Source organism: Fistularia commersonii, chromosome 18 (genome assembly GCF_037954325.1).
Source record: "Fistularia commersonii isolate RoL2024-O1a breed Wild chromosome 18, RoL_Fcom_v1.0, whole genome shotgun sequence".
In the NCBI taxonomy this organism is placed as follows: domain Eukaryota; kingdom Metazoa; phylum Chordata; class Actinopteri; order Syngnathiformes; family Fistulariidae; genus Fistularia; species Fistularia commersonii.
Genome location: NC_141301.1, coordinates 4,566,771 through 4,580,449, shown reverse-complemented (window position 1 = coordinate 4,580,449; position 13,679 = coordinate 4,566,771). Strand labels below are relative to the sequence as shown.

Below are 13,679 nucleotides of genomic sequence, written 5' to 3'. Positions count from 1 at the left end.
CCCATTGTGACTACCACAAATGTTAAAAGTACAAGTGATAGTGGTGTTACCACTGGAAGAAGTTAACAATTACAGTCGATCAGAAGAAGGAAATAATAGCTTAATGTTAGCGCAGTGTTTGTGTTACAGATCTTGCCAAGTACTGCAACATGGTTAATTCAACCATCTGTGCAATCCTGAAGAACAAAGATGCGCTAAAGACGGCTGATGTGGCTCAAGGGGCGACCACGTTAGAGAAGCAAAGTTATTGTTAGTTTGGATTATTGAAAGACAGCTTGCTTGAGATAGCGTTAGCGAGGGTCTCATCCACGAATGTTTTACTTTTGCTGATTTAGTGAAGGAAACGCAGAGTACAAGTGCCGGCGAGAGGAGATAGAACACCAGAAACACAGTAATGATTAAGATTATTTTTAATTCCTTTCTCTATTTTTATCACAAATAAACCCCATAAAAATTTTCGAAAGAGTACAGTATGTTTTTTTGGGTCTGGAGAACAGATCAATGGGATTTACATTCAATGGGAAAATGTGTTTCGGTTTGCAAACAGAGTAAAAGACTGAATTAAATCTGTAGGCCGAGGCTCTACTTCTAACTATTCCCTCTGTCATTCACATATGACATATAGAGACATATGTCATATAGAGACATAGGACTAATCACTCTCATTTACGCATTATGAAGAGACATAAATATATTAGACATATATAGATACATACAAACTTTCTCATTCACACATCTAGACAATATAGCCCCCCTTGCTGTTGTCTCAAACAAATGTGTTATAGCTGTAGTAGCAACCTGGTATTACAGATGTATTATTTGTACATCGCTGTCTCATCTGCCAGTCTCCTTCCTTTCATCGCACGCAATTGAATCATATCTTTAGGCTACTCATGGTCGTATTCATTACATCCAGTAATTTGAGTAGCCGGTGGAAAAAAGCATTTGTGAAACCCTTCCAGGCCCTGTGTCGAACAGCGTGATCTTATTTTTTCGTTTTATTTATACTTTTATGTTATGTTTTTTTTTCTTTTTTTTTTCCAAAATGAGCGCATCTCCCGTCACGCGGCTTAATTGAAAGCCACCGCCAGACTTGATTTCTGCAGGTTGACGAGCCAATTAGTCGGTGGTGCTCCCATCAGCGCTCCTGACGGGGAGGCGAAGAGCGTCCTCCTTCTCGAGCCATGAAAGGAGGAGAAGTTGGAGCAGATGTAGCGGAAAAATCGGTGAACTTGAACGCATCCCCTTCAGGAAGCCAGGTTTCGTACAAAATGTTGCATTTTTAATACAGACGGGAAACCGGGATGCCAGGTGACGACGGAGTCGTATCCACTCGCTCGCAATTCCCTGCATTCTGTGCTCAGTGAACTTATCTTGTAATTTAGAATTAATTATATATATATATATATATACATATATATATATTTTTTTTTTTGTGCTTGTTTATTTGTTTGCTGACAGAAAAGCAAGGTTCCTCAGCAGCCATGTGTTCAAGAGAAGGAAATATGTTGTTTTGTATAAAAGAGTTCAATCGCTGCCAAGAAAGGCCCAATTTAGATCACGTCTAACACACACACTGGCACACAAGCGCGCACACACATTTTTTATAAGGAAACGGTGTTTGTAATTGCAAAGTTAAAAACAGTTCTGGAAAACCTCCAGAAGTGCATCGCTCTTCCGAGCATACTAAAGCACGATGGTGCGTTCACTGGCGTCAGAAATGTCTGGAATTCTGGCCTTTGTTCATTTTGATTGCGGGTTTGCAACCTTGTATTTATTTGACATAATTTCAAATATGATGTTCATTACTTGAATGATTGATTGACTGATTGGTTGATTTATAGACATGCTGGTTGTTGCCTTTAGGAGGGAAAAACACATTAAATAAAATGACCTTGAGGATTTTGTCTTGCACGATGCTCTTTGTTCAAAGTTTGTTTTAGCGAGAGTTTGAGAACCCGCAAACTTTTCCATTAAAAAGACGTTTGCTTTCCCCCGTCTAAAACAAACATCTCGTTAATGGAAAAATCCGGATCGCGCCAAAATCAATATTTGGAGATCAGTCTAAAGAACCGTCAAAGGCAAAAAAAAAAGAAATATGCAATCAGTGTATCTCTGGTCTCTGTTGTTTTTTTATTCCATCGAAATTGATTAAGACCACAGAAAAAAAATAAAAATAAATAATATGTCTATATATAGGGTTCTTTTTCCACACTTTCATGAACAAAATAATTAGGTTTGTTTCATTTAATGATTTATTTGGACGGGTGGCTCCGTTCTAGGCATTAGAAGAAAAAAAAAAACAAGTTGTTTTCAAAGTTTAACCCAGCTCTTTGAATAATTTACTAAGAGGATGAATGGATGAAATGAACATCTGACCGAATTATTGCAGACGGCGGGTCATAAAAGTAATACTCGCAGCTTGTGTTTACGTAATGAAATATACATGGGTATATTTATTTATTTATTTGCTTTACTTTTTATTTTTGTACAAAGTACCATGTGTTCAATATCTGAAGCAACAACAAAAAAAAAAGCAGAATGTTGCTCAGGTTTTAACAAACTCTCAGCTACCACTTAGCAGCAGCCAAAACAAATTGGGATCCGACACTTCCTTGGTTGCATCAGCTAATAGGCGTCACAATATTGGATTATCCATGCGCAACTCGGGATTACCTTGAGCGAAAGGTGGGGTTCATGCCGGACCGGTTACAAGTCTGTCACAGGTCTACATACAGAGACAAGCAACCAGTCAATCCCTTATTCACATGTCCGGTCCGGTTTAGGGTATCCAATGAACCATGTTTCGGGATTATCGGAGAAAACATCATGCAGAACACCATACAGAAATACACACTGTCAGAATTGAACCCGGGGACTCTTTGGCTGTTGGACGCACTTAACAACACGCTCCTGTTCCGATTTATTCCGGTTGTGTGATAATCTGGTGTTGGTGGCGGTGAAATCGCAAAGAAACAAAAACTGTGCCGGTTGATTACGACCATTGCACTCTGCTGAAACCGGCAATGACCAAACCGAAATGGCTACAGGTTTGAGAATCATTGCTTTTTTTTGTAGCGTTCAAGCAAATGATTTGATTTCCCTCTCTCTCTCTTGCAGTTCACATCAACCTTGCTGCCGGCAGCTCCAGAAAAGACTCGGAGGTAAGAGCCTTAGTCCTCTGTGGCTCCTTAATCCTGCCAACAAATTGGACCGAAAGCCGGGGATCGCTAATTAACGTTAATCATTCACTTCCTTGTTTCCTCATGTCGACTAAAACCTTAATTACCTGACCAACTCAAAATAAACTGATTTTTTTTTTTTTTTTCCCTCCCCTCCTTCTGATTGGTTAATGATCAGCCGGCAGGATCTGGGGTGTCCGTTTGCTCTTTCCGTCACGTGTGATAATTTTCGTACTCTTGCATTTTCTCGGGCTGCAGATGCCGCTCGATAAATTATGAATGCGCTCAGCTGCTCCACTTCTCATTGGCGTGAGGGGAAGTTGACAGTAAGCCTCCTGGCAGAGGTACTTAGCATCGCAGAAAAAGGAAGTTGCTAACTTTCTTTTCCTTTTTGTTTTTTTTTTTTAACCAATCTCAAACATTTTCTTCGCTAACCAAGGCACTTTTCGCTCCTCTCATTTGTTTGCATTTTATTTCTTGACGTGGGACGACAATAAAATTAATTTATTATACGTCATAAAATATCAAGTTCAATTTTGTATAAAACAATTTTTGGCGTAATTGAATCATTTTGGGGTGGCACAGTGGCACAACATTTAGGTCACGGGTGCCCACACTTTTTCACCTTATGAGCTACTTTTCAAATGACCTTGTGAAAATACACTAATATATATTTATTGATATATCCACTGAGTATACTGAAAACAATATATGTTTGTGCACCTTGCCTAACTGCACGAACCCTTTTTAGTACACTTTTGGTAGTTATCTTACTCTGACTGCAGTAATGTTGAGAGTTCTGTGATTTCCTGCTGTTCCTTAATTTGTTTGGATGAGAAAGCAAGCATGAAAGCAGTGAAGGTTATATTGAGCAACTGTTTTTTTTTTGTCGTTGTTGGTGTAAATGCTCTAATAAAAGAGGTTTGTTAACAACTTGTCATCCTTGAGCACGTCTGTGGTACAGCACAAAATCAAGGATATAAAATTGTACCCTGATACAGTGAGACCAAGCAGGGATATAGCCAGGGACTACTGTTTTTCAATCAACTGGCAAATTCCGTTGGGAGGATGAATGTCAGACTTTGATTGGCATGCAATCTACCAACATTACCTTCACTATTGACCGGCCGATTGCGATCGATATTGGGCAGCCCTGGTTTAGCACTTCGTGTCACAGCATGAAGGTCCCTTCCTGTGAGTAGTGGACATGTTGCATGTCTATACTGGTTTCCTCCCTGTTCTTCGGTTTCCTCCCACAGTCCAAAAACATGCAGTAGGTTAATGGAGAACCAGATGTGTGAATGACAAAGTGAAAGACTGGACGTCTCTATATGATGTGTGAATAAATGAGGAGTCAGTGAAAGAGTGAATGGTTGTATGACTCTAAAGGACTGTCTCAGAAAATTAGAATATTGTGATAAAGTTCTTCTGTAACACAATTAAGAAAAAACAAAAATTGCTTTTTCATGATATTCTAATATTTCGAGATAGGATTTTTGAGTTTTCTTAAGATGTAAGCCATAATCAGCAATATTAAAATAATGAAAGGCTTGCAATATTTCAGTTGATTTGTTATGAATCCAGAATGTATGACATTTTTGATTTGTAATTGCGTTACAGAAGATAAAGAACTTTATCACAATATTCTAATTTTCTGAGACAGTCCTGTGTAAATCATGTGAATGAGAGAGTGAATGGATGTATGTCTTTCTAGGATGTGTCAATAAGATAAGATGTACTTTATTCATCCCGAGATTGGGAAATTATTGAGCATACAACATAAAGAGATACATACAAAGAACACACCATGACAAGCTAAAAAAATAGAATCACAGAAATAAAATAAACATTTGAAAGTTAAAAAATCGTAAAAGTACTATCTCGAATGTTTATACATATTTACCACGTATACAGCTGGAAATAAAAGCAATGTGAAAAGCAATGTGGCAATCTAAAGTCAGTAGTGCGGTTAATGATTAAAATGAGTTATGGCATGTGGTAGGAAGATTTCCTGTATCTCTTCATTTGTTTTTGCCCTGTGAGTGCAGGATAGCTGGAAAAGACACTGAATGAAATAATTCTTTATTAAAGTGCTTTGGCTAAACTTTCATTGGTAAAGAAAAGAGCTTTCTCATTTTTTTTTTCTTTATTTTCCATGCAATTACAGCCCCCAGCACGATTGAACTCCTTACCTACCCAGATAAGGTAATTCTCCTGCTTTGGGGCCGCTGAAAATCTCAGATACGTGCTCTTATTATTTGATCCAGTTCCTTTTCGCCGACTTTTTCCCTTTTCTCCCTTTTCTGACATTGCTTTAGCGGCTGAGTTTTATTTATTTATTTATTTTCATTTTCTTTTTACGCAGTATTGTCAAGAAAACGCCTTTTGTGGTTGTTATTGTTGACATCATTTTCTATAAGATAATGATTTTCCCCTGCCGCAGAGGAGCGGAAACCAATTAAAAGAATAAAAAAAAGATCTCACCATGCATAAGTATAAACATAATCAGAAATAAATGCCAGGATCCGCAATCACTTGACATTTAGGTAGTTCCCATTTGGGTTTTCAAGGTTTTATACCACGTTTGAAAAGTAAACATATCAAAGTTTATTTCTATACCACTTGACTTGTCAGCGTGAAATGCTGCGAATACCTCACAGAGCTTGCCGGGGGTCTGTTGCCTAGTTACCACAGGACCACAACGATAACTTTTCCTCACCAGCCCTTCCCTCCCATAGCACGGTGCGCTTCGCGTATATTTATAAACGCATTTCGCAATCAAAGGCTCCCTCTCCGCATTTCGAGTTGTCTTGAAAAAGTCACCCCATCGGGGTAAATCGGGGACTCCAGGGGGGATGGAGTTACTTCATCGCTGGAAGTCATGTTTGCGTAGGGGAAACCAGTTTTTTTTAATTTCTTGAGAGCTGAAGCACAGCTTTAACAAATTTGTAAGGAATACAGGTTTTTAGGTCACGGATGTGCTCCAGTTTTTGTCATAGCAAACCGCGGAATTCTGCACGTGAGCGCCGTGGGAGGAGGCCCCGGCGGCGACTTATTATTTTAATCTTTTTAATCACTGTAGGAACTTTTTGCATTTCCAGGAACCTTTTCAAGAATGTAGACTGTTTCTTGGTGCACTCGTACTGCATACGAACTAAGTTTCGAGAACCATTTTAACTCATACAGTGGTCTTTTTACGGTTCAATAGGGAGTCGTCTGATGAAAGGTGCTTGGTGGATCTCTTCTTGGACCCTTGTTGCAAAATGCAGACTGCCATTTTTAAAAACTGCTGCGCTAACTGGTCAGCTGTTTTCTTGCCACAAATTGGACAGAGCCAAAGAGAAATGGACCGACAAAGAAATCCGAGCTCTTCCAGCCTGTAATGCCACACTGGGGCTTCCAGAGCTTGCAGCGGAACATAAACATTTTGGCCAAAATAACTACATTGTTAGGTAAATGCAGCCTCAGGTCGGCACTGGCAGGTGTCTCCCCGAGCCAGCCTCGGGAGAGCATGGAGCAGTGTCTCCCTGAGCTGGTACCAAGCCCGGATAAATGCAGTGGGTTACTTCAGGAAGGACATCCGGAGTAAAACTTTTGCCAAAACCAAACATGAGAATCAACCATAATAACCAGATCATACCGTATCGGTCAAGGACAGGGTTAACGATGACCGACATTGGTACTGATCACCCACAGGGTGCCAGTGGAAATCGGGCTACTGTAGGTCAAAGGAGAGGAGGAAGAAGAGAGAAGAGGAAAGGAAAAAGCCTGGGACTGAGAGTAGGGACTTTGAATAATGGGACTATGACAGGAAAAGGTAGAGAGTTGATTGGTATGAAGCAGAGAAGGAAGGTGGATATACTGTGTGTCCAGGAGACCAGGTGGAAAGGTAGTATGGCTAGAAGCTTAGGAGCAGGGTTTACGTAAGTTGTACTATCATGCTACTGACAAGAAGAGAAATGGTGTAGGAGTTATCTTGAAGGAGGAGTTTGTTGGGAACATTCTGAAGGTGAAAAGAATGTTAGATAGACTTATGAGTCTGAAACTGGAAATCGAAGGTGTGATGCTCAATGTTGTTAGCAGGTATGACTCACAGGTGGGATGTGAATTTGAAGAGAAGGAGAAGTTCTGGAATGAGTTAGATGAAGTGTGAAGAATATCCCCAGAAATGAGAGAGTGGTCATTGGTGCAGACTTCCATGGACATGTTGGTGAAGGCAATAGAGGGGATGAAGAAGTGATGGGCAGATTTGGTATCCAGGATAGGAACGCAGAGGGACAGATGGTGGTAGACTTTGCAAAAAGGATGGAAATGGCTGTAGTGAACATTTTGTTTCCAGAAAAGACAGGAACATAGCATAACTTATAAGAGCGGAGGTAGGAGCACGCAGGTAGACGACATCTTGTATAGACGAGGTAACCTGAAAGATTTCAGGTACTTGGGGTCAACAGCTCAGAGTGAGGGAAGGTGTGGAAAAGAGGTGAAGAGCCGGGTTCAAGCAGGATGGAATGGGTGGAGAAAAGTGTCAGGTGTACTATGTGATAGAAGGCTATCAGCCAGAATGAAAGGAAAGGTGTACAAGACAGTGGTGAGACCAGCGATGCTGTATGACCTAGAAACTGTTACAATGACAAAAAGACAGGAGGCAGAACTTGAGGTTGCAGAGATGAAGATGCTGAGGTTCCCTTTGGGAGTGACCAGGATTGATAGGATCAGGAATGAGTCTATCAGAGGAACAACACTTGTCAGATGTTTTGGAGAGAAGATCAGAGAAGCCAGACTGAGATGGTTCGGTCATGTACAAAGAAGGGATAGTGAATATACTGGTAGACGGATGCTGGAATTGAAGCTGCCAGGCAGGAGGTCAAGAGGAACACCAAAGAGAAGATTTATGGACGTAGTGAGAGATACTATGAAGGTAGTTGGTGTGAGAGAGGAGGATACAGAGAATAGGGTTAGATGGAGAAAGTTGATTCGCTGTGACGACCCCTGAAGGGAAAAGCCGAAAGAAGAAAAAGTTGGATAAACAACAGGATTTTTTCACATGAGGAAGCAGTGCAGGGAGAAAAGAGAAACACTTAAAATATTGCAGAACATGGATACTTTGGTGACTTTGCTCTCCTTGTTGTCTGTACCGTCTTCCTTTTCTTCGCTGGGGTTTATTTTTGAGTGCGACACCTCAGGTGAACATCCCAGGTGCACACTGTGGTCCCTTACTGCCTGTGTAAATGCAAAACTACCGGACTATAAACTGCTACCTTGCAAGCTTTGAATACTGCGCTTAAACAATGACGTGACAAATATATGAATTTTTTGGGCTAATGAGCTTCATGCCGCCAAAACATTAAGCCAATGGACCAATGCAATTGCCCTGAAATTCTGAGGCTGATCAATTCCAACACTGAAGAAGACGACCTTAACGGTTTTAGTGTGCAGGAGGAAGAGAAAGATAGCTATCAACTGCAGTAGGATAAAGCAGGGATAAAAAATGGATGGATGGATGGACTTTTCCGCATTTTATCCTTTTCCCCCTTGTTACAGGCACTGTTTGGAAAAAAGCATTTCCAGTACATATTTGTGGATGTTACTGGTATGTATTTAATTTAGTTTAAAAAATATGTTTCTATGTAACATCTTTCTGTGTTAATATCTCATGTTACAACGTGGACACCAGCGGCTCATTGACAAGTGCGGCCTATATATATATGCATATATGTATTCATTTTTGTGCGGCTTATACTCTGATGCGCTCAATAGTCCAGAAATTACGGGAAAAGGTTCCCTTGGAGGAGAGTACTTCTTAGAACCAAATTCCGATGGGATAGTTCTTAGAACCATGAACTTCTCTGTCTATTAGTGGCTTCTTCATTTACGGGCAAACTAGACCCCGGATAACGGAATTAATTGCTTCTCATTATGGGTTGGATTATCACATTTCTTGATGCTGAGACAAAAATAGTATGTATGGCCTTTGTAGTCAGAGCATCTTCATGAGTCCTTTGCTTGCACGTCAGCTCCTTGGCAGCAGAAAGGAAAATAGCTTCTATCCATTTTATTTGTCATTTAAATGTTAATTCTATAGGATTTTCTCTTATGCGGTAAAGTACACCTGCTCAAGCTAATTCTGCCTTAAAGAGGCAAACTGTGTTTCGCCGCCTTGTGCTTTGAGCATTTGCCAATAACCTAAAGGTGATCGTTTTAGTTAAAAGCTGCTCTGAAAAGACCTTCATTTCTGGTTGTTCAGCTGAGTTGGGGATTCTGTGTCACTGTGTAAATAGCATTTTCTACAAAGATATGGATTTGTCTGATAGGGCGATTTGCAATCAAAGCCTATTTTAATCATATTTTTATAAGGCGTACTTTTCTAAAGAGACTTAAAAAAATAAATCTCAGTATGAATCGGGGGCATCGGATAGAAAAGAAAGGTCACTCGGATGAAGGTTACAATGCGTGACACATTTTCCCCAAGCTCCCTTGGTCCTTGATCGATGAGCTTCGCCTTCAAAACTAAATTAAAGTCTCCACTCGTTACACGCGGATCCCAAAGAGTGGCCATTTTAATCAGTGAATTACCGAAAAGGACGGGCCATCATCGCCAGGTCCATGGAAATCAGTCAGGGGTCGCCTTTTAATATCACTTTGTGTGCGAGTCGGCAGAAAAAAAGCCTGCATCCCCTGCCCTTTCTTGCGTCAGTCATGTAGAAATCTAAACGACTGGGTCGTAGCTTCTTCTTTAACATGGAGTCGAGTGGACGGATCGCACGCAAATGAAAGTACAATCTCCCTGATGTACTTTTCAACCGATTTGAGAAGTATTTAGGAAAGTGATGCAGGATGATTCTGATCAACCCTGAAATTAGCATGGCCGCTAAAACGTATATGAAATTTATTGAACTCTCAATCCTTAACATTTGCACATTTTCTGGTGTTTGTGGAGGTAAAGAGGATTTTGAGTATTTAGGAGCAAAAGAGAGGGTTGAGAAGAAGTGAAGAAATGTGTTCAAGTAGGTCCAAAAGGCCAGTTGTTCATTTAGGAAAAAACAGAAGGCAGAGCTTAGGGGTAGCAGCGATGAAGATGTGAATTTCTCTGGGGAATGGATAGGATCAGGAGCAGATTAGATCCTCTGGAGAAAAAGTCAGACTGAGATGCTTGTTGACATCTTTTCACCTCTTGGATGAGAGGAGAAATGTCTTCGAGGGAAGAAATTGAAGTCCAGTTGCCAAAAAAAGATTTCTACAGGAGTTCACCATGACCTGGATGGCTGAGAACCAACATAGTCAGACTGAGATGGTTTTAAGATGGACAGAGGAGGGATGGTGGAGATCTGGGTAGAGGGATGCCCGGTTTAGTCACTACGGCGAGCAGCTGAGAGGAGAAGCAGAAAAAGAAGACATATTGTGGTCTGCACATCATTAGCGCTTTAACAGAAAATATAGTTGGCGTTGTGTAACTCAAATCGAAATGAGAAACAGAAAGAAATTATGTAAAATTAAAGAAGGAGGAGGATTGTATCAGAAGAATTGTAGTTCAGCGTCACCATTGTGAAATAACAGGTAGCTCGTGATGGTATCCGCGCTCGCTACCCGTCAGTCACAGCACTTTGTGCTTTGGCGGCTGAAGACAAGAATTTGACATTGCCTCTCAGACAGGTCCTTAGTTCGTCCGGCTGAAACAGAACGTCCCGCGTCCTCCTTTCCTCCTCCATTCTGACAACTTCTTCTTTTAAGCTGCATAAAAATGAAAAAAAAAAAAAAACGCTCAGCTGACATCTCCTCTTGGAGTTTTGGACGCTTGGAAAAGGAGGGCTCGCGGTCTTATGGCGGCATCTACGAGAACAACAGGGATCAGAAAATGGTTTGTCCCCCAGGAGGTTTTCGATTTGGGTTGGAATTGGGAACCATGCCGTGTTCTCGCTGATAGCTGGATGATCCACACAGCTGAGCTCCTGCTGTGATTTTCAAGTTTCTTCTTACATCTTCTACATGTAGTCCTCACTCCTCACTCTCTTCAGATGATCTCGGGAATCGTGTTTTTTTTTTTCCTCCACGTACGAAACTTCTGTCCACTTTGGGATGTCACGGCCAAGTCGTCCCGCTCTGCTTTCTCCTGCTTCGGCTGCAGCTCCATCTGAACCAACGGCATCGTTAGTGAAACTTCTTTCTCTGCTATTTCACTTGCTCTTTTTCCATTGATTGAGAAACCGGTGGGGTATTTTTATAATACCTGTAGAAAATAAGTAATCAGGATAATCATGAAGCTCTTGAATGCACTCCTGTGCCTTTATGCATCTCGTGACAGTCTGCGCCGCCTACTCCTGCTGTTGAAATAAACTGTGAGCTGCTCTTTTTCAAGCCGATCGGAAATGTTTTCTCTGAATTGAATTCGTCTTGTACTGTAATGGCGGCAAAGTTGCATCGGTGAAAAACATAAATATTTAAAGAACTCATTCCTCATGGCGCCGGCTCACGTTTGCACACCCTGAATCGAGATAAATGCGTAAAATGAAACGTGAGGCATTAGAGAAATTGCTGGAAAATAATTAGGGCCGATGTATTCCGCTGTGTGAAAAACTGTTTGGCTTTTAATTTACTCAAACCGATGTCGCGGTTCTTTAAACTGCCGTTTGATCAGAGCTTATTTCCGCTGATACCAGGGCTAAATCAGCAGAGATGATCTGGCAATTCATAAGAGAGGATTACCCTTTTGACTTAGCCAGGCTGTCTCATCGCGTCATGATTAAAAACCGTCTAAATCAGCACGGCAGCCAGCAAGTGTATGTGTGGTTGCAGGGCTGAAAGTGATCTCGCAAAATCTCGAACGTAGCGGCGTTCAACACGCGACAAGCGCATGCAGATTCGGTGACCGGGATCCATTCACTGCAGCAGCTACAAGACTGTGAGCTTGTATTCCCGGGATTTTCTCAATTGTCAATTTGCCTCCTGTCAATTTTATTTCGCAGTATGAGACTGAAATAGCTCGGAGAGACGTAATTTCCATCCGGTCTTCTGAAATGGCGAAATATTTCAATTAAAAATTTTCTCTATGTGAATACACCCCTATCAATTTTCTGCACTAAAATGGCTCCAGGCGGCCGGGATGACGTTAAACGATGAACAAGCAAGTGAATGAATGAATAGTCGATTTCCGTCACCTGCTTTGTAATCCACAAAGAAGCCGCGGGGTTTGCGAATGTGGGACAAACAAATGAAACATTCATGCAGCCGTCCTTTTTCAATAACACCCACGCTCAATCGAACGGGTTTTGCTGAGGCTCATCCTTTCTACTTTCTTTATCCTTACGTTTCAATTTTGGGATGAGACCTGATTAAAAAAAAAAAAAAAAGAATCTAATTAATCAGAGGCCTCATAATCAATTAATCGAAATGAATCACATTTCAACATTTGATTTATGTTTGCTTGATGAACGAATGAATATACATGAGCGTGAACTTCAAAATGTTTATTTGCCCATCAATCCCCGACGCAAACTGATAGAAGAGTGCAGAAAACACGTTTGTGTGACCTTTTTTACTTCCCTTTCATCGTCATCCAGCTGCCGAGTTTGTTTTGACGTCTGTTTGGGCAGTGGTTTGTAATTTCCATCAGCTGAATCAATCGGCAGCGCCTCTTATAACACCTGATCTTCTACCACGGAGAAAATAGTGGTCTCCAGTCCACAGCGATCGATTTTGACAGTTGATCGGTCAGTTTATCTGACTTACACCTACACTTTACGCTTTGAGTGTTGACTGGCTACACTCTGTGCGGTCGTATTAGCAATGCTGCTATCTTCTGCTGCAGTTACATTAGCGACCTGCGTGCTCGTAGAAAATTTGCATTAGCAACCTGCATGCTTGCAGAAAGATAACATTAGCAACCTGCATACTTCTATAAAGTTAATATTTATGGCATGTGGTTGTACAAAGTTAAGATTAGTGGCCTGCTTGCTCTTAGAAAGTTTATATTGGCAACCTGCGTGATTGTACAAAGTTAACATTAGTGACCTGCTGGCTCGTACAAAGTTAAAATTAGCAACATGCATGCTTGTGAAGAGTTAACGGTGTTTGTGTGGGTGCTTGCACAAAGTTAAGATTAGCGACTTTTGTGGTCGTACAAAGTTAATATTAGTGACCTTCACTCTTAAAAATGTTATTTTAGCGATCTCACTAATAGTCAGTATTAGTGACCTGCGTGCTTGTAGAAGGGTAACAATAGCGAATTGCGTGCTTGTACAAAGTTAACATCTGTAATTCACGTGTTTGTACTATGCTAACATTAGCAACCTGTGTGCTCATAGAGAGTTAACATTAGCCACCTACATGCTCATACAAAGTTAACGTTACTGAACTGTATGCTCGTACAAAGTTAACACTACTGACATGCGTGCTTGTTCAAAGCTAATATTAGTAACTTGCATATACGTTCAAAGTTAACATTAGTAGCCCTGCATGCTCATAGAAAGCTCACATTACTGACATGTGTGCTAATACAAAGTT

The 13,679-nt window shown here is 40.9% G+C and overlaps 1 protein-coding gene across 1 annotated transcript in view; it reads left to right on the top strand.

Annotated features, from left to right (window-relative positions):
- The window catches only part of LOC147224216 (beta-1,3-glucosyltransferase-like), a 115,265-nt gene that overhangs the window by 22,587 nt on the left and 78,999 nt on the right, over positions 1-13,679 (top strand). Inside the window, exon 3 of the mRNA XM_086164957.1 lies at positions 3,121-3,164. Coding sequence (XP_086021083.1) covers positions 3,121-3,164 — 44 coding nt within the window. The remainder of the gene's footprint in view (positions 1-3,120; positions 3,165-13,679) is intronic.